This window comes from Arvicanthis niloticus, chromosome 4 (assembly GCF_011762505.2).
Source record: "Arvicanthis niloticus isolate mArvNil1 chromosome 4, mArvNil1.pat.X, whole genome shotgun sequence".
Taxonomy (NCBI): Eukaryota; Metazoa; Chordata; class Mammalia; order Rodentia; family Muridae; genus Arvicanthis; species Arvicanthis niloticus.
The window spans coordinates 93,943,629-93,965,777 of NC_047661.1; the positions used below are offsets into that span (position 1 = coordinate 93,943,629).

Sequence of the window (22,149 nt, forward strand, 5' to 3'; positions counted from 1 at the left end):
TGAATTTCCTTTTATGCTTTTTTCCTATGCCAAATTCTTATTCATTAATTTTATTACATATAATTTATTTGTTCTGTGTGCATGTGTGTGGTTGCACAGGTGTCCCAAAGTGTGCATGGTGGTCACAGGACAACCTATGAGGGTTACTTTTCCCCCTTCAATGTTCTTTTTTTTTTTTTTACACAAAATATGTACATATGCCTATTTTTCTTTTTATATAAATAACTGCAGAGCTCTTATGAATGTATTCTATACATCTGTCTCTCTCGTGGAAATGGTGCTTTTTAGGGACTATCTTGTTCTCAGAAGACTGTATCTAGGAGACCATACCACATCGCCAGACACCATCTATGTCCTTTTTTAGAACTCCCCTGCACACAACTTCCTTACTGACAAATAGCTGTGCTATTTCCAATACTTTGCTTAGAAACAAACAGCCACAAGAATAATTTTATGAACATATCTTTTTATGTTTTGCCAATTTTTCTCTGAGTTATATCTCTAGACAGAGAATTAGTTGTTTACAAATGCCAGTAACATTTCTCTTTATAGAGATACTTCTTATTCCTATCATCAGTATATTGAAAGGCCTATTCTGCCCATATCATTACTACAAGATTGGAAATCTATCCTGATCAGTAAGACATGCTGTCTTAGTGCCATTTGAATCTGTTTTTGTCTTTTATAAGTCATTTGTAAGCTAAGGAGATAGGTCACTGTCTATAGGGCAAGCCTGAGACCTGAGTTCAATTCCCAGGTCCCACACACTAAAAGGCAGATGTGGTGGTGCATACATGCAGTTCCAAAGCCAAGGAGGCAGAGACATGCACATTTCTGGAGCTTGCTGGCCAGTTAGTTTAGCCTATCCAGACATGTGTCTAAGAAAAAACAGGGTTGCCAACTAGCCTTGCACATACATGTACATATGCATCCAAACTCACATGAATATTATACACATGAATATGTATACAGACATTATTTGTAGCATATCTTTTCTGTGAACTAAATAAACTTATATTTCTGCCTATTTTTCCATTGTGTTAGTCTTTTACAATTTTGTCTGGCATACTGGAGATTAAACCAAGGGCCTCATATTTATGAAGCAAGTGTTCTACCACTGAGCTACACGTCTTCTAGTTTACTTTGTATTCTTAGAGGCTGTCTCTATACCAGTCATATTTGTACAAGTTGATTATGCCTTTTGAATTTCCTTTTATGCTTTTTCCTATGCCAAATTCTTATTCATTAATTTTATTACATATAATTTATTTATTCTATGTGCATGTGTGTGGTTGCACAAGTGTCCCAAAGTGTGCATGGTGGTTACAGGACAACTTATGAGGGTTGCTTTTCTTCTTTCACCATGGAGGTCCCAGAATGGAATTCAGGTCCTCAGGCTTGGGGGGGGGGGGAAACGCCTTTACCAGCTGAGCCACCTTGTCCGTCATCCCCCATATGGCTCACCTCACCCACCATTTCCTTCTAGGTTTGAGCCCCAGTCATCACTAGTACTCTCATGCGGCTAAGTCACTCAGTCATAGCTTCTTCTAGTGCTAACATGCTTTTACATTTTACTTTTCTGGCTCAAAGTCATTGGCAGTTTCTCCAGATCTGGAATATAAGATACAATTCCAAGTGTATCTTTTCCCACACGGCCATGCCATTATTAAAAAGCATCTTTTACCCCTGATCTAGGATGCTGCATTTCCACAGAACATGCATCTGTTTCTGGACTCACTGATCTGAACCCCAAGATAATCTGGTTTCTCAGGCATGTCACTTTTAGTTATAAAGACTACATTTTATGCCTGTTTTCCTTTACCTACCTTACAATCAATTTTTACTAACAATTCTCCAGAGATGGAAGGAAAGAAGGAAGGAAGGAAGGAAGGAAGGAAGGAAGGAAGGAAGGAAGGAAGGAAGAAAGGAAGAAAGGAAGAAAGGAAGAAAGGAAGAAAGAAAGGGGAATGGGAAGGGGAAGGGAAAGGAGGGAGGGAGGGAGGGAGGAAGGAAGGCATTTGTCCAAATGTCTCTTTGGCATCTCTGGCAATGATCTCATGGTTTTCTCTCTCCATTGTTTAATACAACGAATAATATGTGTAAACTCTATAATACTGAATTATCTTTGCATTTTTAGAATCAACACAAATTGTACATAATTTCCAGAATACTTTATGAAAACAGCACTGATATTCTAAATATAATAAATCTATTAACAAATATAATAAATCTATTAATAAATATAATAAACTGAATAAATATCAGATAATTCATAACTCCTATAGCTTGAAAATCATTTCACAAACTACAAATCTGAGGCTTCCAGGGATGGATTTGCCAATCATTTCTAGTGGCTTTGACAAACACTGAAGAATGATGCCATTCCATTGATTTATTTTAAGGAACCAGAATCGCACTACTGAGTAACAAGAAAACAGTTGGAGACAATACACATCCTGCACAGAACACTCAGTGGAAGACTGAAAGCAGGCAGAGACCCCAAGGAAGTGCTTGGTACCTGCATTTTTCTAAAGCTCTTTCACCAACCACTCATCTACACTGATGAACCGGAGCTCTTGTCTAAGTATGGGAATGGGCATTCAGAAAACAGAAAGAAAAGGTATGAGTCATATACCTTAAAGTGAGCCTCAGTGAATCACTCAGGTATATAATCCCCCACTCTCAAGTGTGTGGAAAAACCATGGCTCACTTCAACGTAACAGAATACAACTAAGGCAAAGTGAATTTAAGATGTATTTTAAGTTTCAAATAAGTTGATTTTTAGTTCACCAAGGAAAAAACTCTGGGTATAGCTGACTTGATCAGAGCCAAGCCCTTAAGAGAGGGACTAAAGTGTTGGTTGAGGTCAGCTGCTCCCCCCGATTCTGAAGAAGTAAGCCACTATTAGCTCAACAGCTGCAAGTTCAGGATTTCTGCTGACAACCACATAAGCTTGCAAGATGACCCTGAGCCTCAGAGAAGGCTGTGGCCCCAGCCAACACATTAGTTACAGCTTTGTGAGGCCTGAGCAGAGAAGGCAGCTGGGCTATGCCCAGGATACTGATCATGGAAAGTGTGAGGTAACTGTCCAGCCTGTGACAATCCGTGCAGTCAGCCGTTCCCCACAGCTCCCTTCCTAGTTCATGTTTAAGTCTTCAGCCTTCACAAGACAGATCTCACTTATCCCAAATAATACTGTAGAGAACTACGCCAGGACTTCAAATCCTTGGGATAGGAAAAAGGGAAAGTATGAAATCGTGGCATCTTATAAGCCTTTAATAAAGCAACAAAAGTAAGATACAGGTTTATGCTTTCTCTATAATGACTCTTAAGAATGAACAGTGGTCAGATATGAGGAATCCTACATTAAGGTTGTCTGGATTAAGATATATGTATATATATATTTATATTTCATTAACGACCTCCCCTCCTTTAGCTGCCAGATCCTGACAAAGAATGCATCACTCTTGAGGGAAGAGTGAGACTCCTGTTAAAATAACAGTAGAACTACTTCTTGCAATGTTATTTATACACAGAGCTTGAAAGGTTTTAATACAGTTTCTAATACAGACTCAATTCTCTCATCTCTGCAGGTCAAATCTAAACAGCCTTGGCTGCTTTCATTTAAACTGTAATGCCAGATTTGTTTGTTATTTAGTAATCTTTGCCCTCTGGTTCTGAAAACTCACTTTACTTCTTAAAGCAACCTACAGTATGTCAATTCCTATTTTCCATTATTAGCCTTGGCTTATAGCATGCTGGAAGTATATCCTGTGTCAACAATCCATGAAAAGGCATTTAATCACATAATCATGAAACTTACAAAGCAGCAGCAGCAACAACAACAACAAAATTCACACTCATGGATGACAGAGCAGAACCATACCTCAAGCCTCCCAATGCTCAGCCTAGGTCTCCAGAATCAAAGCACTGCTGTGAACAAAGTACACCAGGGTCAGGCTGAGGATGAGAGTCAGACTGTACTGGTGCATCTGTCTACTGACACCCGCTACATCTAGCACCACTGACTTAGAAAACAGGGATGATAAATTCCGAGGTGTAAGTACTTAGGAGTAGGAAGAGCTTCAGAAGTCTGGGCTTTTGAGAATCCTTGGGACTGACAGGAAACAGGAAGAAGGGAATCACAGATTAGGATACTATGACTAAAGGCGCAATGAAGGCAACCAAGTGCATTTCCCACAAATAACAAGCTGAAGTGTGGGGTTATGCACAGGAACTACAGTGGAAAACAACTAGAGCCTGAACAACAGGCAAGGGCCGATTACAGCATTTTGATCCTAAGAGATTTATTCTGGAAGCATCAGTAAGGTACTCATAGGTTTGAAAACTTTCTGAAATGTCTACTTAATAAAATCAGCAGATCAATACTTACCTTGTTATGTGAGTCAACTTTTCATTACTATAACAAATACACTGTGATAACCAAACTATAAAGAGAAAAATCTTATTTTGGCTCACAGTTGTCACAGGCAGAGTCATTGTTTTCAGGCCCATGGCAAGGATTCTTGGCAGACTAGGGATGGCAGTGCAAATCCACTTTCTTCATAGAAAGCCAAGGAGTAAACACAAGAGAAGGGTCGGGGTCTCACTACTTCCTTCAGGGACACACCCCCAGTGATCTGAGGACCCTCAACAGGACCCACCATCTCCCAACTGTGCTCCAACCAAGACCAAGCCTTTACCACATGGACCTTTCTCTGGGTGACAAATCTGGTCCAGAGCACATAAACCTTTTGTTTTCAAGGTATGTGTGAGCATGAGTGTGTGGGTGTGCAGCTCTATCCGAATGATATCTGACTTTAGGACAGAGGAAAACAACACGATGTGTCTGATGCTGAAAGTGAAATGGATTACTGAGAAGCCCCATGGGAAGACGGCACCTCACAGAGTTCATCTGTCTCTCTTCAGTCTGAATCATTTTACATTCGTGGCCCAGTGTTTCCCTCAGCAAAGGACAAGCACTTTAAGAGGAGTTAAAGTGACTCCTAACCTACAAACTGCTCGTCTTAAGGTATTAATCAGCTGTTTGGAAGAAATAATCCACCATTTCTCCCCAGGAAAATCTGCAAAGGGAGTGGGCTCTAGATGGACTTGTCACACACGCACAGCGTTAACGTCAGATGGTAAGCAATGGCATCTAAGCTACCAATGTTTAAGGGAAACTCAGTGAGTGTCAAATGAAAACAGAACTCACTCCTGTACTGTGATTCTCTTAACCAAAACCCTGATCTCTCCGCCCTGTCCAGGACACAGCCCTGTCCTCACATAGCTAACTCATACTTTACATTCACATACACTGACAATTGAGGGGTATTTATGGTCTGTCTCTGTCTCTCTCCCTCCCGTGTGTGTGTGTGTGTGTGCACACGCGCACACATGTACACACACACACACACACACACACACACACACACACACACACACACACGGGAAAAACGGATAAGAATGGAGTTTGCTGAAGTAATAAATTTCTAAATACATTCATTATGGTTTGTAGACAAAGGCAAAAACTGAATTAGTGTTCGGTCCTCAGAATGTTAAAAAAAAAAAAGGTGATTCAGTAAAACCACTGCATGTCTGCTACATGGTAGCATTACATAATAGACTCTTTCTTTTCAGCATTCCTGAGTCAATGCTACTGGTTTCTTTCAATATTTGTAGAGACCCTCTCTGCCAGCATCTCCTAACTCGTGTTCTTCATCTGACCCACTAAACACACACTAGACCACAGTGAGGGCCACTTAGTTCCCAAAGAATAACACAGACCCAGCAGTCTCTGGATGCACAGGTGAGAAATGCTAAGTACCTGTAAATAGTCACCTTATGTACTCAGACTGTCCCCAGAATGACTGTTGGAAAATAGTGTTAGACTGACCAGTCAGGCTTTAAACTGTCACTCCTGTAACAGTGTCCAATTCATTCGTTTCACCAAATGAAAACTTATACAAGCAACAGATAAAATTCTGAGAGACTGTTTTCTTCTGCCTAACATTGCCCAAAGAATAGTAAATGTAGCCACTTGAAAGGCAAACCACAACGGAAATTGTTAGGGAACGCCTAAGCACATTTCTGAAAAAGATAAAATGCCTACAATCTCTCATATGTGACTATATGAAGATAGAGTAGCTTCCTATGTGTGCTTTTTGTTTATTATAAAGCAGAAATAATTGGAATCAATTACAGTTTGCCAAAACTGGCATCCTGGTCAAATCACGTATGTATAAACAATGACTGATCAGTTGCTTTAGAGAATGTCACCTGCCAAGCTTGTTTTGTCATGCACAGCCTTTCTAGCTCTTACCTGTAATTACAACCAGTGCTCGTCATTGCTGAAACCTCTAAATCTGCCTTGAAAATGAGTATTTCCCCTCAATATGATAAGAAATAAACGTATTACTTAAAAATGTCTTATACAAAGCAAGAGGACATTCTTTTGTCTACAGAGCTTTTATTTGTACATCTACATGACTATGTTTTTGTTTTTAATAAGAACAAAACACAGCAAGGATGATGACTGGAAAGCTTCAGATTACTGATAATAATAATTAAAAGTCTAGCAGGCTTCAGAAGCACACTGTACCAGCACGCACTGCTGTGTCCTGCTGTGTACCCTCATCAAGCATAGCACACCCTCATCAAGCTCCCTTCTATTCAAGTGGTGAACAATCACACCAAGTCAATGGGAGCATTTAGCGCTTGCAATGACACAACCAACTTCCTGGCTTTCTCCTTCCTTTCAATGCCAGCCTTACCCATGGGAGGAGAAGGGAGCAAACCACTATAAACTGGACCCTAGATCCATTTCCAGGAACTAAAACCATCCTCTCCCTGTAGCTTCCACCCCAGCTCCTCACAGAGAAACAAGTCACCACAGTGCAAACCAGTTTTACCCAGAAATTCTCACTCCCCATTGCTTGGGCCAGAAAATGTTGAACGAAAACCAACTGTGGGAATGACCTTCACTGTCAAAGGGATACGAACTGAGTCTGTTTAGATGAGAAAGGACAGAGCAGGTTTCCCAAACACACTTGAGCTGGACAATATGTCCAGCACAGAGAACATGTAAAAATTGGAAAGAAAAATACTCTTCGTTTTTCTTGCTGTATAACCCAGGCTGGCCTCAAACTTGAAGTCTGCTCCCTCGGCCTCCCAGGTGCCTGCCACCATGCCCAGAATCTACAGGCTCAATACTATAGCAGAACCTAAGTCTTGTGGGTGGAATGGGGCTCCCTCTATGCCCTACCCCTAAGCATGGTGCTCCTTATACAAGCACAGGTTTTACAGGGAAGTTAGTGTTTTAGACAGTGTAAGATTTCTCAGGTAGGCTTTTGAGAAGGGGGCTCTTTTCTTACTCTTTCTACTCTTAGCTCTCTGCTCATCCCACATATCCCCACTGCACACACCCCCCACTGTTCGAGTACCAGAGGCACACCCTTGGTCACTACCCTTTGGTCACTTGCCTTTTCTGACCCGACGCCTCTACTGCTTTCCCTCTTTGCTCTTGGGTTTAGGCATCCACATGGACCACCCATCTTTTGGTCTCTATACAATGCTCTTCTTCACCTCACTAATTATAACTCAGACCTTAGACCTCGATTTTAAACATGTCACATCTATTTTTATTTTATGTGTATGAGTGCCCTACCTGCATGTAAGCATCTGTGCGTGTGCATGCACACACACACACACACACACACATAAAATCACAGAGTATAATTTGTGCTGGTTAACAACTCCTAAGCGGGAGGGGGGGCGGGAGTTCATTCAGTTAATTTCCCTCTCTTATAATCTCCTACCTTGCCCCCTGTCACAGTAGCACTCATCTGGCAAAGCTGCCCATCTATTAAACCCAATTCTTTGTATCATTCTATAACATTTACCAAGCAGCTAAATAAGACGAGAGGAAATATACACCCATACTAGTTGTTTTTATACTAAATTCATGACCACAAACCTCAAAGTGGGTCTTGGGTGCTGCCCGGCAATCATGCTTTCCACTTTACAGTGAAAGGCTCTGAAGGGTGGGCTGCTGTGGCTCCGCCCCTTCCAGACTGTCTCTCAATGCTCTCTGATCAGGTTTTCCTTCTTGCCACCCTCCCCAGTGTCTGATGTAATTGACCAATCATCTGAGAGAGAGCATTTGATGGGCTGCTTATTCCTTCCTGTTGAAAGCACTTTCTCTGGAAGGCCTCTATGTCCCGTCTCTCCTGTCTTGCTGCACTGCACTGTGCTTGTCCTGTTATCTCCTTGTATACCCATTTGCTTTACTGACTCCCCAGTTTGGGAAGGGATTTGCTATGTGATCAACTGCCCAGCTGAGTAGGTACCACAGCATTTGCTGAATGACTTTCAGATACACCGTAGTAACTCACTGTCTCAAAGAGATAAGATTTTAATAGCCACATCATACATTTCAGTAACTAAATTGTATTATTATCAGGATGTCTCCATTTCTCAATATGTTAAGTATATGGAAACTAAAAAGTTTTGGAAATTGAATGGTAGGACATAAAACGAGGAGCTGTACCTGTGATGACTGACTCGGGCTGCTCGAAGCACGGTACTCAAAAGGGGCTGCTGCTAAGCCAGTTTCAGAAGGAAAGAGCCACAGACCAAGGAGAAGGATGAAGTGGTATGGTGGCACTGCTGCCAGCTGACCACTAGACTGTGACTTTACACAGCTCTGTGTTAGCTGAGTGGTGACAGCAATCCCAGATCTACACACCCACCGCCTACTGGGAGCCTCCACATGAGTGCATAAGCTCACATCTCAGACCAGCAGGGAGCAGAACACAGCTATTCATCTATGGTGCCTTCAAAAGGGAGGGAAAGCACCACTCCTGTTCCAGTCTTCTCAGTGACAACTCCATCCATACCAGGAAAGAGCTACTCTGGCCTCCCCTGGTCCGTTATGGAATCTTCCAGATGCTCTGCTTGTTTACACTTGTACCCTGTAACCTGGGTTAAATAGCGTCTTTCTTTTCTTTTTATCTTTCCTCCATTTTAAAAAAACTTTTACTCAATTAATTTATTTATTAAAGTCAAGATCTCACTATGTAGCTCTCTGTAGCTTAGACCTTGCAACCAAGTTGACCTCAAACTCACATAGCTCTGCCTGCCTCTGCCTCCCAAGAGCTGGGATTAACGGTGCCACCATGCCCAGTTAAAAACCATTTTTAAAAACTCCAATCAGGAGGCTAGAAAGATGGCTTTATGGTCCAGAGCACTGTTGCTCACTTCCCAGCACCTATCTGGTGGCTCACACTATCTTAAAATTCCAGTTTCAGGAGATCCAACAAGCTCTTTGGACCTCAACAAGGCACCAGGCACACATGCAGGCAAAACATAATGCACAAACATACGTGTAGGTAAAACACTCACGCACATAAAATAAAATAAATTTTAAAAATACAAATCAGGGTAGGATACAGATGAGTGGTGGGTGCCTGGCAAGCACGCCCAAGCTTTGGCTTGGTCCCCAGCACCACAAACAAAATATATAGAGCAAGGGTCACTCTACTATGATTTCCCACTGCACTTAAAATTAAATCCAACCTCTAAGTCCTGTAATTTTCCCTGGTGTCTTTCTTCAACTTCACCCCAAACCACTCTTCTCCTCCTCTCTGTGCTCTGGCCATGCTGGTCCCTTTTAGGACAGCTGGGGTTTGTTGTTGTTGTTTGTTTTCATTTGAACTGGTCCCTAGGCTAGAAAGCTCTCCGTGACTAATAGGTAGTTAGGTCTGCAGCCTTCCCTTATCATTCAGTCTCAGCTACCGTCTCAGTGACGAGCATCAAATCCTACCTGAGCTCTGCACAATATAAATAATATTAGAGTGTCTTAACTTATTGATTCGATTGTCTCTCCCCTATGGTAAGATAAAAATCAAAATAGTAGGAACTTCAGGACCAATAAAAGAAGCTACTTGTTGAAGATGTTATATAAAGATTTTTCTAAAAATGTATTAGACATCATGGCAAGACAAGTTCATTGTGTGCATATGAATTCACCTATTATTTATTGTTTGTATAATAAATGAGTAAGAAGATAACAAAGAAAAAAATCCAGGTTGGAAGTAGAAAATATAACTCTTTAGAGTGAAAAAGCCTAAGTTCTTCCAACTCAAATCTGAAGTGTGCCAACTCCTTTGCCAGGAGAACCATAGGGTCACTTTACAATAACAGGACACCGATTGCCCCACAGAGCTACAGAGACACAAAAGCAGACGCTGGACAGAGGGCTAAACACTTGGGAAGGGGCTTTGGTAAAAGGTGCTACAGAGACGAACTCCACACAGCTTAGAGGGCAAATCAGGGAATGTTCCCTGAAGAGGCGCTACTAGGATGGGAAGGATGTAGAGTTGGGGTACACACATCTATAGGGCTGAGGGAAAGGGTGTATCATGAAATGCAGGAAGAGTTGAGAGAGGAGACATGGATGGAAATGCAGGGCTCATAGCATATTTAGGAAACTGAAAAGAAATGATTCACTGTAGAAGACAGAGATTGGAGGTGGGGCAGGAGAGAGGGAGGGAGGGGAGGTTAGTGGACTTAATATCAGGAAGTCTCATTAAGGATTTTGAATTTTATTCTGAGAGAAAGAGTCAGAGAAGGATAAGATAATTGCAGTATATCACATAATCCACATCAAAGAAATGTCACTGCTACATGACAAGTGTAGAAGAAGACAGAGGGGACAAAGAGGCTATCACACCAAACCACAACAGCAGGGCAGAATTCTGGTGACAACGAGTGGAGACAGAGCAAAGGGAAGACTAGGATCATACTCTTAAAGAACCATTAGGAACAACTAAGACTATAATACACAATGCAACAAAGTGCTGCTCGATGGGGTCTATAGAGATGGCTCAGTGGTTAAGAGAACTGACTGCTCTTCCAGAGGTCCTGAGTTCAATTCCCAGCAACCACATGGTGGCTCATGACCATTTGTAATGGAATCCAATGCCCTCTTCTGGTGTGTCTGAAGACAGCAATGGTATACTCAGATACATAAATAAATCTTAAAACAAAAACAAAACCAAACAAACAAAAAACAAGACACCCACAGCAAGAAAGGTCGTTACAGAAGTGAGCAAGTCTGTCAGGAGTTGGTCACATCCAAACTAGTTCAAGGGAGTGTGGTATGACCTCCCAATGAGGAAAAAGCATCCTGAGCGTTAGAGAGGCTTCCAAACACCACCTGGTTCCTTGTGCAAATAGTTCAAGAATAATCTGCATATTTAAAATATATGTCTATTTTTAGGGAAGAAACTGAAAAGCAACCACTTCTAACTTTAGCACTGCAATTCCATGGCAATCTATTCCTTCAATCCTAGTCAACACTGAGTTATAAAGTCTTATGACCTTACTTCTCATCAGCGTTCATCTCACTACAAAAGCTTCTACAGACAGTAGAGATACAGAGAAATGATAATAGTCTAACTGAGATGCATTATGCAAATTTTAAAATAATCAAATGCAGCAAGAAAAAAAGAACATAATTCTATTTTTTAAAATAAAACTGAAGCCAACAATAAAGTGAGTGTCGGGACAAAGGATTGTAGATGATAATAATATTAACTATACAGTGGACGTCCTGACAGTCTTCATAAAGCACTAGCTCCAAAAGAAAAGAACAATGAAACGGCAGGATTCAAGATGGGTCTGGCAGGGGCAACGCGGACACTAGGGTTTGACACTGTCAGATCTAGATATAAACTATAATATTCTAGTTAACGCAGTTTACATTGCCAAGATTTTATTCTATAGATAGAGTTTATGGTATGAGATTTGAATTATGATCAACGACTTAAATGTCAAATCAAAAAGAAATGTTACAACTCCAGGCAAAGTATAAATGGGAAATGCATGAAAATGTGAAGATGTAAAGAGAACTTGGATAGGAATTGTTTTAAAGAGCAAAGGGAAACCTGCATGATAATCTGCACTGAGGGTCTCTAGCCCTCAGTTCCGTTGTCGCCTCCCTCTCACTTAGTAACAGAGAGTAGCAGTCTGGACCACTTACCTTACAACTATAAGAATGGCTATAAGAATCGAACAGATAGGATCTGCTATCATCAACCCAAAATTTTGCATCATGATGGCAGAGGCAATTACACCAATACTCCCAAGTGTATCTGCGAGAATGTGTAAAAATACACCTAGAAAGAAAGCATAGGAGAGAGAGGTTAGGACAGTGAAGTAAGAATGTTTCTTAGGACTATACTCCTATACCCAAATTTTCATACATATCAAAGAAAAAAAAAAAAAAAGCCAGTCAGGAGGAGTACTGACCACTTAGTAACTGTGTAGCAGAATACTTATGAACTGACATAACTGTTCTCATAGACATGTTTAAACATCTAACTGGTAGATTATGCTCGATCTTAATAGAACAATAAAAGTGAAGGAATAGAGAAAATTAATTTTAAATGATGTTTATGAACATTAATTTTCAGTGATGTTTATGAACATTTACCCTTACTTTTAAAAAGGTTAAATAATTTGTTCTGGAAAGGAAAGGGAATCAGGTTTTTTTTTCTTTTCCTTTTTTTTTTTTTAAACAAAACAAAACAGTTAAGAGAGCATTTTAACTGTGAATACATGTACACAGAGAGCCCTCTGCTGGTGATTAAAAATATTGCTTTAGGACTAAAATTTTCATAAGGACCCTAACTCTACTTAACCTGACATTAATTATCCAAAACATTCCACTACCGAAATTTGTTATTATGCTCAAATTCATGAAGCAAAAAGGCAGTTACATGACTACAACGAGAAAATACATGTTGAACCTTTGAACTTAAGTACTCAGTAGGACACTGGTTAACTGCTTAAGAACTCAAACACACTATTAAGATTAGTAAGTGACATTTACTTGGAAAACCAAAAGAATCTCAAGAAATATATTATATTTGCAAGTCTTTTTGAAACTGCCTAAGACAGTAACTCACTCAACATGTAGATCTTTAATGAATAAAATTTATCACACAACAAAACAGGCTATAAACATAAATATAAATAAAAACAAAAACAAAGAAAAACCATAGACCACTGGTCGTCAGCACAACAACTGCTCTACATGGAACTGGTTAAGATGGCAGACATGCGACCAGCTTAGAAATTCATGTTACATTCCCTGAACAATAAAAGGTAAATGTGTGCCAATTAAAACTGAAGGAAGCATTGTAGCAGTTTAAAGTTTGCTCACTATTGAGTCACATTAAATCTTAACGTTTGCTGGGAAGACACTTCAGCAGCCACTGTGTAATTCACAGCAGGCCACAGCATCAGCACTGGGCCTTTCACCTCCTATCCCTTTTCAGTCTGTGCAGACCACTCGCAGAATGTTTTACATGTGCATGTGGATGTGTGTGTAAATATATGTGCAGACTGCATGTGCAGAGGACACGGGACAACTTGTGGGCGTTGGTTCACTCCTTCCACTGTGGGGCCTGACGACTGAACTCAGGCTGTCGGGCTTGGCTATGTGTCCTTGTCCAGGGATCTCAGCAGCCCAAGTTGTTCTATAACAATGTTACTGTTTGGGCATAAAAATGATATGTATATTTCTACTGGTAAATACTTGTAAATAACCAGCTTCTCTACAGTACTTTAAATACCAAAGAATAAAATACATATGTATCAAAACCATTTTAGTTTCAAAAACTAAAAAATGAAAAAGATGGATTTAGATCAATACAACTGAAACTCCTTACATTACAAACTCTTAAATGTAATAACACAGTTTTATATTTAAGCTTTTGTATTCTCCAATCAGTGTCTTGGTAGGAACAGAAATAAAAATAGTTCTGAAAAATGAAAAAGGGGAGAGGGGAATAACTTGTTCTTCATTTTCCTGATGCTGGAAAGTCTCTGCCTACATGTAATCCTAGCCAGAAAGTGGGTTTTATTAGCATACGGAATTACTATTTTATAGTAACTAGTCATGAAGAAATTCACTAAAGAAATATATAAAGTATGTTTAACTCACATAACATTGGAACCCTACAACACGTGTAATACACCAATGGTCTAACACATCTAAAACTTGACACACTAACTGAAGATGTGCAGACAACTGAAAACTGCATTTGCTCAGGGCGCATGTGTGTCTGTAGAGCTCTTGGGTAGGAGAGCTTTCATATCAGGTAGTAACAGCTGCCCTCAGCTTCCTCAGGCCTTCCTGAGACCAACAAACTCGTGTATTTCAGAAATATGAACTTGTTTTCATAATAGTTTGCACAAAAGATAATAAAAGGCTACATCGAGCTTTTATTCCTGCCATTTATGATGATTTTTCATAACTAAATATAAATTACTATCAAAGCCAATGATAGCACTTGATATGGCTGCATCAAAAATGTACAAAGACTTTAAAAAAAAAAAAGCAATGCCATATATTTTGCAAATGGAAAACTGGTGACAGAAGGCAGCCTAATCTTTCCAGTATAGTAATCTCTTCAGTAATGGAGAAACACAAAAAGCAAGAACTCAACCTAGAAGCAGTGGAAAAAAACACATGCAGGAGAGGCTGGATCTGAAGCCACTGAGAAAACCAGACCATAGTTTTAAAAAGCCAGCAGCAGGGAGATGAGAACCTATAAGCCTTGACAATAAAGTCCAGGGGAAACTGAGAAAGAATGGTTTACAATCTAAAAGAAAGTCCCAGAGTTCACACAGACTGGTTTTCTCTAACTGGTGTTGCTTACATAACACTAAGCGCCTGTTTAGGTATCAATAATTGGTGTTTTCACAGATGATAAAGGTCTCACTGGATTTCACTCTTAGCTCTAAATTTTCCTACAATTTAAGAACATACTGAATGTTATTTTTGGAAAACCTGTAATAATCGCAGGGAAGCAAACACACCACTTGGAGTCACTGTAGTGAAGTACTTACCTTTAGAAGGGTTTTTGAATTTCTTGTATTTTTAAAATTAAATCTGAGAAAAGAGCCAAGTGACAAAATATAGCTAATATACCGAACATGAAGTGTGAGTACGCACGTATGTGTGAGAGCATGTGCGTGTGTGCATTTACTAGGAAGGATAACACTTACAATATTATTACCATGTACTAATTTTTCTTAAAGGAGAACTCCAGGCAACCAAAACCATGAAGTCAGCTTCATGAAATCAAGAACCCCACAACTGCCTGTCATACCTTGTAAAATCTGTCTGCTGGGTCCTGCTGTTGCTTTGAAGGACGGGCCATCTGTAGAGAATAAGTTAAGTTATATTAAAACATCGTTTCAATTCCTGATCCAAATGTTTGCAGTTCAGAGTCCTTTTTCTTTTTGCTCAACTGTCTGATGGAAGTATGAGCATACAGTCATATTAGATTTACAAAATTATTTTTTAAATTTAATCAAGTAATTAAATATAGGTGAATTTAGTGAGGGCAACTTGGAAATGGAACAATGGTATAGAATATTCTAGAAATTATTGTACTAGAAATAAAAATCACACAAAATTCAAAAATATTGTGAAAATCTACCAATATTGTGCTAATGTAATACCTTCTAATACTTTCATAATTGGAAACCTCACAGAGAATAAAATTACTACTTGGAGTTTGATGAGGCCCATGAATGAAAGCTGGGACTGATGGCAGGTATCTGTGGAACAGCAGCTTTCAGAGACTACCTGCCTGTGCCACTTTCTACAAAGAAGACAGCTACTTTACTAAAATCCTGCCTTCTATTGTGTGAACTACCTGAAGCATTTTCCTCTGTCCACAAGGGCAAAAGCAAAGTAATTGCCAGGGATGTGTACTGGAGTCTCACAGAACAGAAAGGCTGTGTGTATCACAGGCCTGCGAGTGAGCAGCAAAGGATTTTAGCTGAGCTGTCAATGAGCAAACACTAACTACGAAGGTACACTTGTTCACTGATAACTTAGTTTGTGGGAAAGACGAAAAAGAAAGTGGATGATGTATATGACATAACCACATGTCCTGCTAAGCAACATACAAAAAAATTAAATTTTAGATAAGTCACATGTTCAGTAGGTTAATGTGTGTGTGGAGGGGAGTCCATTCTCTTAATACAATTGCTTTTGGAGAACGCAAATAAAATTTTCTTTATGATAAAAAGAAAAAGTACTATAATCTCTATACTTAACTGTGTCAGAGACTACTAACTAGTTTTGCAATGAAACAAAAACCTAAATGGCAAAAGGTGAGCAGCATTTGTTTAAAAGGATCAACGGAGACCAGACAAGCTCTGTGAGTGAGGACTCACTAGCTAGGCTGACACACGCCTGAGCGCTGCAGCAGTGGACCACACTGACAGAGTGCTGGGTAAATTCCAACAAAGACAAAGAGCAGGACACAGCACAGCTCTGGCTCCATAGCACCCTCCTGAAAGACACAGCCACCATGGAAAGTCTGCTGACTGTCAAAAGCAGAGCCATTATAGAATTCTAGTTCCTGAGCAAATCACTAAGCTTCTGCATGTATGAAATATACAGAAAAGTCATTTTTAACATCAGTATTTTGAAAGGGAAAACTGATAAAACTAACTCCAATTAAAGTTAACTATAAAAGTCCTCTTGGAGGCGGAAGAACAGATGCTCCAACGTTTTATAGTATAGGGAGTGTCCAGGTGTTCAGAGGTCTCTATAATTGGCTAAGTTTTAGAAGCTATGCTTTGTGCTTCCCACAATTTTAGTTAACTCAGTCATTCTGGATTTCTCACAGGGTTGAAAATTTATAGTCTCATAGCCAATCCTGGTTATTTACCTTGAGAGAAAAGATTTGAGTGGATGGTTTTCAACTGACATCCATTCTAAAGCCAAGGAAACAGCCAGGTTCAGAACTAAGTGTTTTAGTTAGGAGAGATGACAGAGGTTCTGCTTAGTCAACAAAAGGATGGACTGGGTATTAGGACTATCTTGTACCTCACTGGTACAAATTGGCATAATTATGCTCTAATTGTATTTTGAGAGAAAAGTTTCATTTTAACAGGAAGGGTGATATGTAGGAGGAGCTAAGGTGGGAGGAGTACTGAGAGGAAGAGAAGGAGTAAGGAGAGGAGGAGAAGGAGAGAAGAAGCTAGGTGATGAAAGAGAGAAAGAGGGGAGAGACAGGGAGGCAGATGTTCACGTGTCTCCACTAGTCAAAGATAGTTGATATATCTAGGTTGGGTAGTGGGTTACACCTCTGATTGAGCATTACCAAACTTATAAAGCCTTTGATTAACATTTTTTAAAAGTGTATAAATGCAAAAAGGAAAAGGGGGCATGGGATAGGGGTTTTCTAAGGGGAAGGGGGGAAATGGGGAAAGGGGATGGCATCTGAAGTGTAAATAAAATATCCAATAAAAAAAAAGTCTTCTTGGTATAGGACATCTGTGGCAGAAGCTGGCTTACTAACTGTTCTCTAAACTTGTTTCTTTTGCCTTCTAAGTCTACAACTTAACTGTTCCCTTTAGGTGTTGTGCTGTGGGGGGTGTAGATAAAGATGTACAAGATATAAACCTCTTCTAGGTGCACAGGAATGTCTACATGGGAACTGCAGAGGAGCCACTGGGTTCCTGCCTTCTGCACGACTGGCTTAAGAGCTTTAAAAACAACACAGCCCCTCTCAGTGTTGCATTCCAGGAACTACAAAGCTCAGTGAGATGCAGAAGGGTTGTGGGCAAAATAAAGTCAAGGGACATTTTCTTACATCTCCCATTGTATAATCTAATGGTCGGATCCCAGCTGCTTTACAATCACTCATTTGTTATGTGTGTCTGCATACACACGTGTGTGCATTCACTCACACACATGGAAGTGAGAAGACAAGCTAAGGGATTGTTCTCTTTTTTCATTGTGTGAGATCTAAGGATCACACATCAGACTTGGCTGCAAGCATCCCTTAAATACTGAGCCATCTCACTGGTCCAAAACCCTAGCTTTTTAATTTCTTATTTACTGTGATTTGTTTGTGCCTCAGTTAATGAGGACAGGAGTTACATTTGCTTCAACAGATTATGTGAAAATAATAAAAGCTAATACATATAAAGTTCTCAGCAGATGTTCGGTACAGACTGAGCACTCAGGATAGTAACTGCAATGCCACAAATATTAACTGAACTTCCACAAAATGAACCTGAGCAATTTTTAAAGTTTTTCTCAACCTTCCAAAATGTATATTTTTATTAAAGCCTAAACACAAAATGATTTTTCTAGTAAATTAGGTTAAAAAAAAACTTTAACCTCATTAACCTTAGACTTGGGAGGCTGAGGGAGGAGAACTGCTATGACTTGGAGGCCAGCCTGGGCTACGTAGTGAGTTCTGGGCAGCCTGTACTCCAGAGAGAGACAACAAAAACAAAACAGTAAAAACTGTTTTAAAAACAAAACAGTAAAAACAAAACAAACAGTAAAAAAAACAAAACAGTAAAAAAGAAATAAACAAAACAAAAAACCCTTTAACTTGGATATATATTTTAAGTAAAATACTGTCTTTTGACAGGTCATCACTAACAAAATGTGAGATAAAACTACTTTACTTGACGTTTTCCTTAATGACTCTAATAATTCTGGTTAAAAGAAAACTCGGAATGTGAAGTAGTAAGTTCACAGAGAAAAATAAACTTATATTTATAGCACATGTATTCACTGATTTATATATCATCTTTATATGTGATATATCTACACATTATATACATGTGTGTGTGAGGCCTGAGGTCGGCATCATGACTTCCTCCATCTTTCCCTCTTGAGGCGAGGTTTCTCACTGATCCTGAAGCCTATCTATCCAGCCACAGTCCAGTGGTTCTCAACCTGTGAACCATAACCACTTTGGAGGTGGCATAGCAGATACACTGCATATCAGATATTTATACTATGATTCATAAGAGTAGCAAAATTAGTTATGAAGCAGCAATGAAATAACTTTATTATTGGGGTCACCACAATATGAGGAACTGTATTAAAGGGTCCCAGCATTAGGAAGGAAGGTCATGAACCATTGAGCTAGACTGTCTGCTAACAAGCTCAGGGTCCCATCTGTGTCTACTCACCCAGGGTGGAGTTCTGGGAGAACACCACCACCTCCTGCCTCCCAGCTCTTGATATGGGCACTGAGGACCAAACTCAAGTCTGTGTGTCTGCAGCAGGCCCTTAACAGACTAACCCATCTCTCCAGCCCAATGTTCATAGCTTATTGCTAAGATGCAGGACATGCAATCAGTTAGGACTGTACACAAGCATACTCCATTAACAAGAAATTCTAGAAATGAGGTAGAATGGAGAAAATAAGGGAAATCTGATGATGTGCACTTTATAATTTTCTATGGGTCTGGCAGGTGAGCATCAAATCATCAAGGTAGTGAATCCACTGAGTGTATTTGCTTCAGTTCCTGCACCAGGTTCCTGCCTTGACTTCCCTTGCTGATGGACTGTCACTTATAAGGTAAAGTAAACCCTTTCCTTCCCATGCTTCTGGCCATGGTCTTTATCACAGCAGCAGAAAACAAGCTAGGATATACTTGGGGCTTAATCCTGTCCAGGGAGGATTGCAGAAGTATTTGGAACTCTGGTCTATAAGGCCTACTCAGTGCTCATCTTAAGTTGTTACAGGAGCTTGGAAGATAAGACTGACCTGGGCAGTGCAGATGATGGAGGTCTGGCTTGTGAAATTGTAGTGGGAACTACAAACTCTATTGGGCTCACTCATGTGATATTTTCATTTAAAAATCTGTGGAGCTGAAACTATTGTTTTACCAGGACAACTGATGCTGGTTATCTAGGGCTGAAGAATCAGCGAGGAGGAAGAAGAGACCATCATCAGAGATGAAATCTTCTGGGAAGTATTTGGTCAGGAACAGGATTCAGATGCTGTGGCCTGCAGCAGGCCAAGGCTGTATTGAAAGCTGGCAGGCAACCCTGGTAATGTGTAAGTCTCTCACATAGTACTGATCTGGGTGACATAAAAGCTACAGGACTGAATGGTCAATAACGATAGCTTTAGCTTGGCCCTGTGGGAGGGCAAGAGGGACCACTGATGAAGGCATATCCTTAGTTTTGTGGAGACCTAAGGATTTAACAGGAGTATGGGATGAAGCCGAGGCTTGGCATCATGTGACAGAGCTATAGTCTCTGAAGAGAGACCATTTGGCCATTGGAGAAGGTACAACATCAGTTCCAGTAGAGACCCCAACAGATTGGAGATGTCAGGACCATGAGACACCTGACAAGGACAGTAAGGTAAGAAGAGGAGCCAGCTGAGCCTAAGAGACAAGCTGTGTACTGTGGATGAGAAGCTGGAGAAGTGGCTATCTGAGTCCAGAAGATCCTAAGTCTCAGATGGCAGGCATTAGCTACGAGACTTGGAATTATAGTGTAGACTTGGGTTTCCTTCTCAAGTTGTTTCTGGTCAGTTTTTTTTTAATTATTATTATTACAACAGAAAGCAAACTAGGACTATGTTCAATAAAATCATGCAGAAGTTTCATCCTAAAATATTATTTTTAAGAAGACATTTGGAAACCCATCAGTAAGGAGGCAGAGACAGAACTGAATCAACCTGGGGTTATGTCATGAGTTCCAGGCCATCCAGGGCCACATACTGAGATCCTATCTCAAAAGGCCAAATCAAGTAAGTAAATTAATTGTTTAATTAACTAAAGAATTATGTGCCAGACATCATATTCTTTGCTTCTATTTGCAATAATATTTCAGAAATTATTTCATAAATTTGTGAGAGGTAAGAAATTTTTCAAAATCATTTTAATATAATGTATGTGAGCAAAGATTTTGAAAAATCAAGGTCTTTAGATCTGCCAGTGTAACTGTTTCAAAACATTGCGTATTAGATTAAAAGAGCTCATACAAACTGACTGATAGGATTACTACACCAAACTAGAAGCCTCTGCACAGCCAGGGAAAAAACAAGAAAAAGAAACAGCAATCCTAGGAGTGTGGAACATACCTAAAAACTGTATGTCTGAGTGTTAACACCTAAAATATATGATGAATTCAAACGATGCAAAGGAAAAATTTTGTCAGACTGAAAAATGTTCTGTGGGCATACAAAAAAAAAATATTTAATACCAGTACTAAGCAGGGAAATCAAATCAAAATTCAAGAAAATTTTTAGGAAGACTCATAGCTAATATATAAATATATTTTAAAAGTACCAGCAAGCATATAGAGACAAGGGAATCCGTGTACACTATTAGTAGGAATGCAAACAGGCGCAACCACTACAAGAGTAGTCTGTGAACACAGAGCTACAGCATGAGCACCAGCATCCATTCTGGGCACACAACCAGCGGAGCTGAAACCCAGATCCCAGCATCCAGGTGCACTTCCACTCATTGCAGCACCACATCCCACACTCAAGATATGTAAGCACCCTAAATGTGCCCGATGGATGGACGAGGCCCTTCTTCCTTATAAAAGGGAAAGCTACAATTTAGGATAACATGGATAAATTTGGAAGACTTGTGAAATGAGTAAACAGAATGACAAAGACCAGATACCACTCATATGAGGACATTAACAGAGTCAAGGACATAGAAATAGATAGGAGGCTGGCACTTTCCAGGTGCTGGATTGGAGAAGTAATTGTCACAGGACAATTACAGGTTTAGTTATACTATTTATACATAAGGCCTAGAGAGCTGTACAACACTGGAGCAATTACAGCTAACACGACTGTACACTTGAGGGTGTCGAGAGGGTAGGTTTATGCTGTGCTCACATCTAAATGAATGAACACGTAATAAAGAGGTGGGAGAAACATCTGCCGGGTAAACTAACCCCCGAGATCAGGCATAATCAATGAATGTGGAGAACGTTTTCTTTACCAATCATGTTTCAATAAGCAATTTAGAAACTTTGAAGATTGCAAAATTGGTCCTTAGAATATCTAATCTTCAAGGCTCTTCTCATTGTTTTTATATGCAAAGCTTTAATATTCTGTCAATATACCCAGTACTGGTAAATATCTAAGTGAATAATTTGTTCAAGGTGTGGTCAGATCGTATTGCCTAAGCAGTTGTATTACTCTATACTAGGAAAGTGTGAATAAATGATCTGAAATAAAATATGTTGATAAATACTTTATAACTTAGTATCTACTATAATTACAGAAAGATTTCTGAAGAAATCTTTAGGTATTAGGCCATCAGCATAAA

The 22,149-nt window shown here is 39.8% G+C and overlaps 1 protein-coding gene across 1 annotated transcript in view; it reads right to left on the bottom strand.

Moving 5' to 3' along the window:
* Positions 1-22,149, bottom strand: part of Slc30a7 (solute carrier family 30 member 7) — a 68,440-nt gene that overhangs the window by 25,409 nt on the left and 20,882 nt on the right. Inside the window, exons 7-8 of the mRNA XM_034501262.2 lie at positions 15,183-15,233; positions 12,044-12,179 (exon numbers count right to left, since the gene is read on the bottom strand). Coding sequence (XP_034357153.1) covers positions 12,044-12,179; positions 15,183-15,233 — 187 coding nt within the window. The remainder of the gene's footprint in view (positions 1-12,043; positions 12,180-15,182; positions 15,234-22,149) is intronic.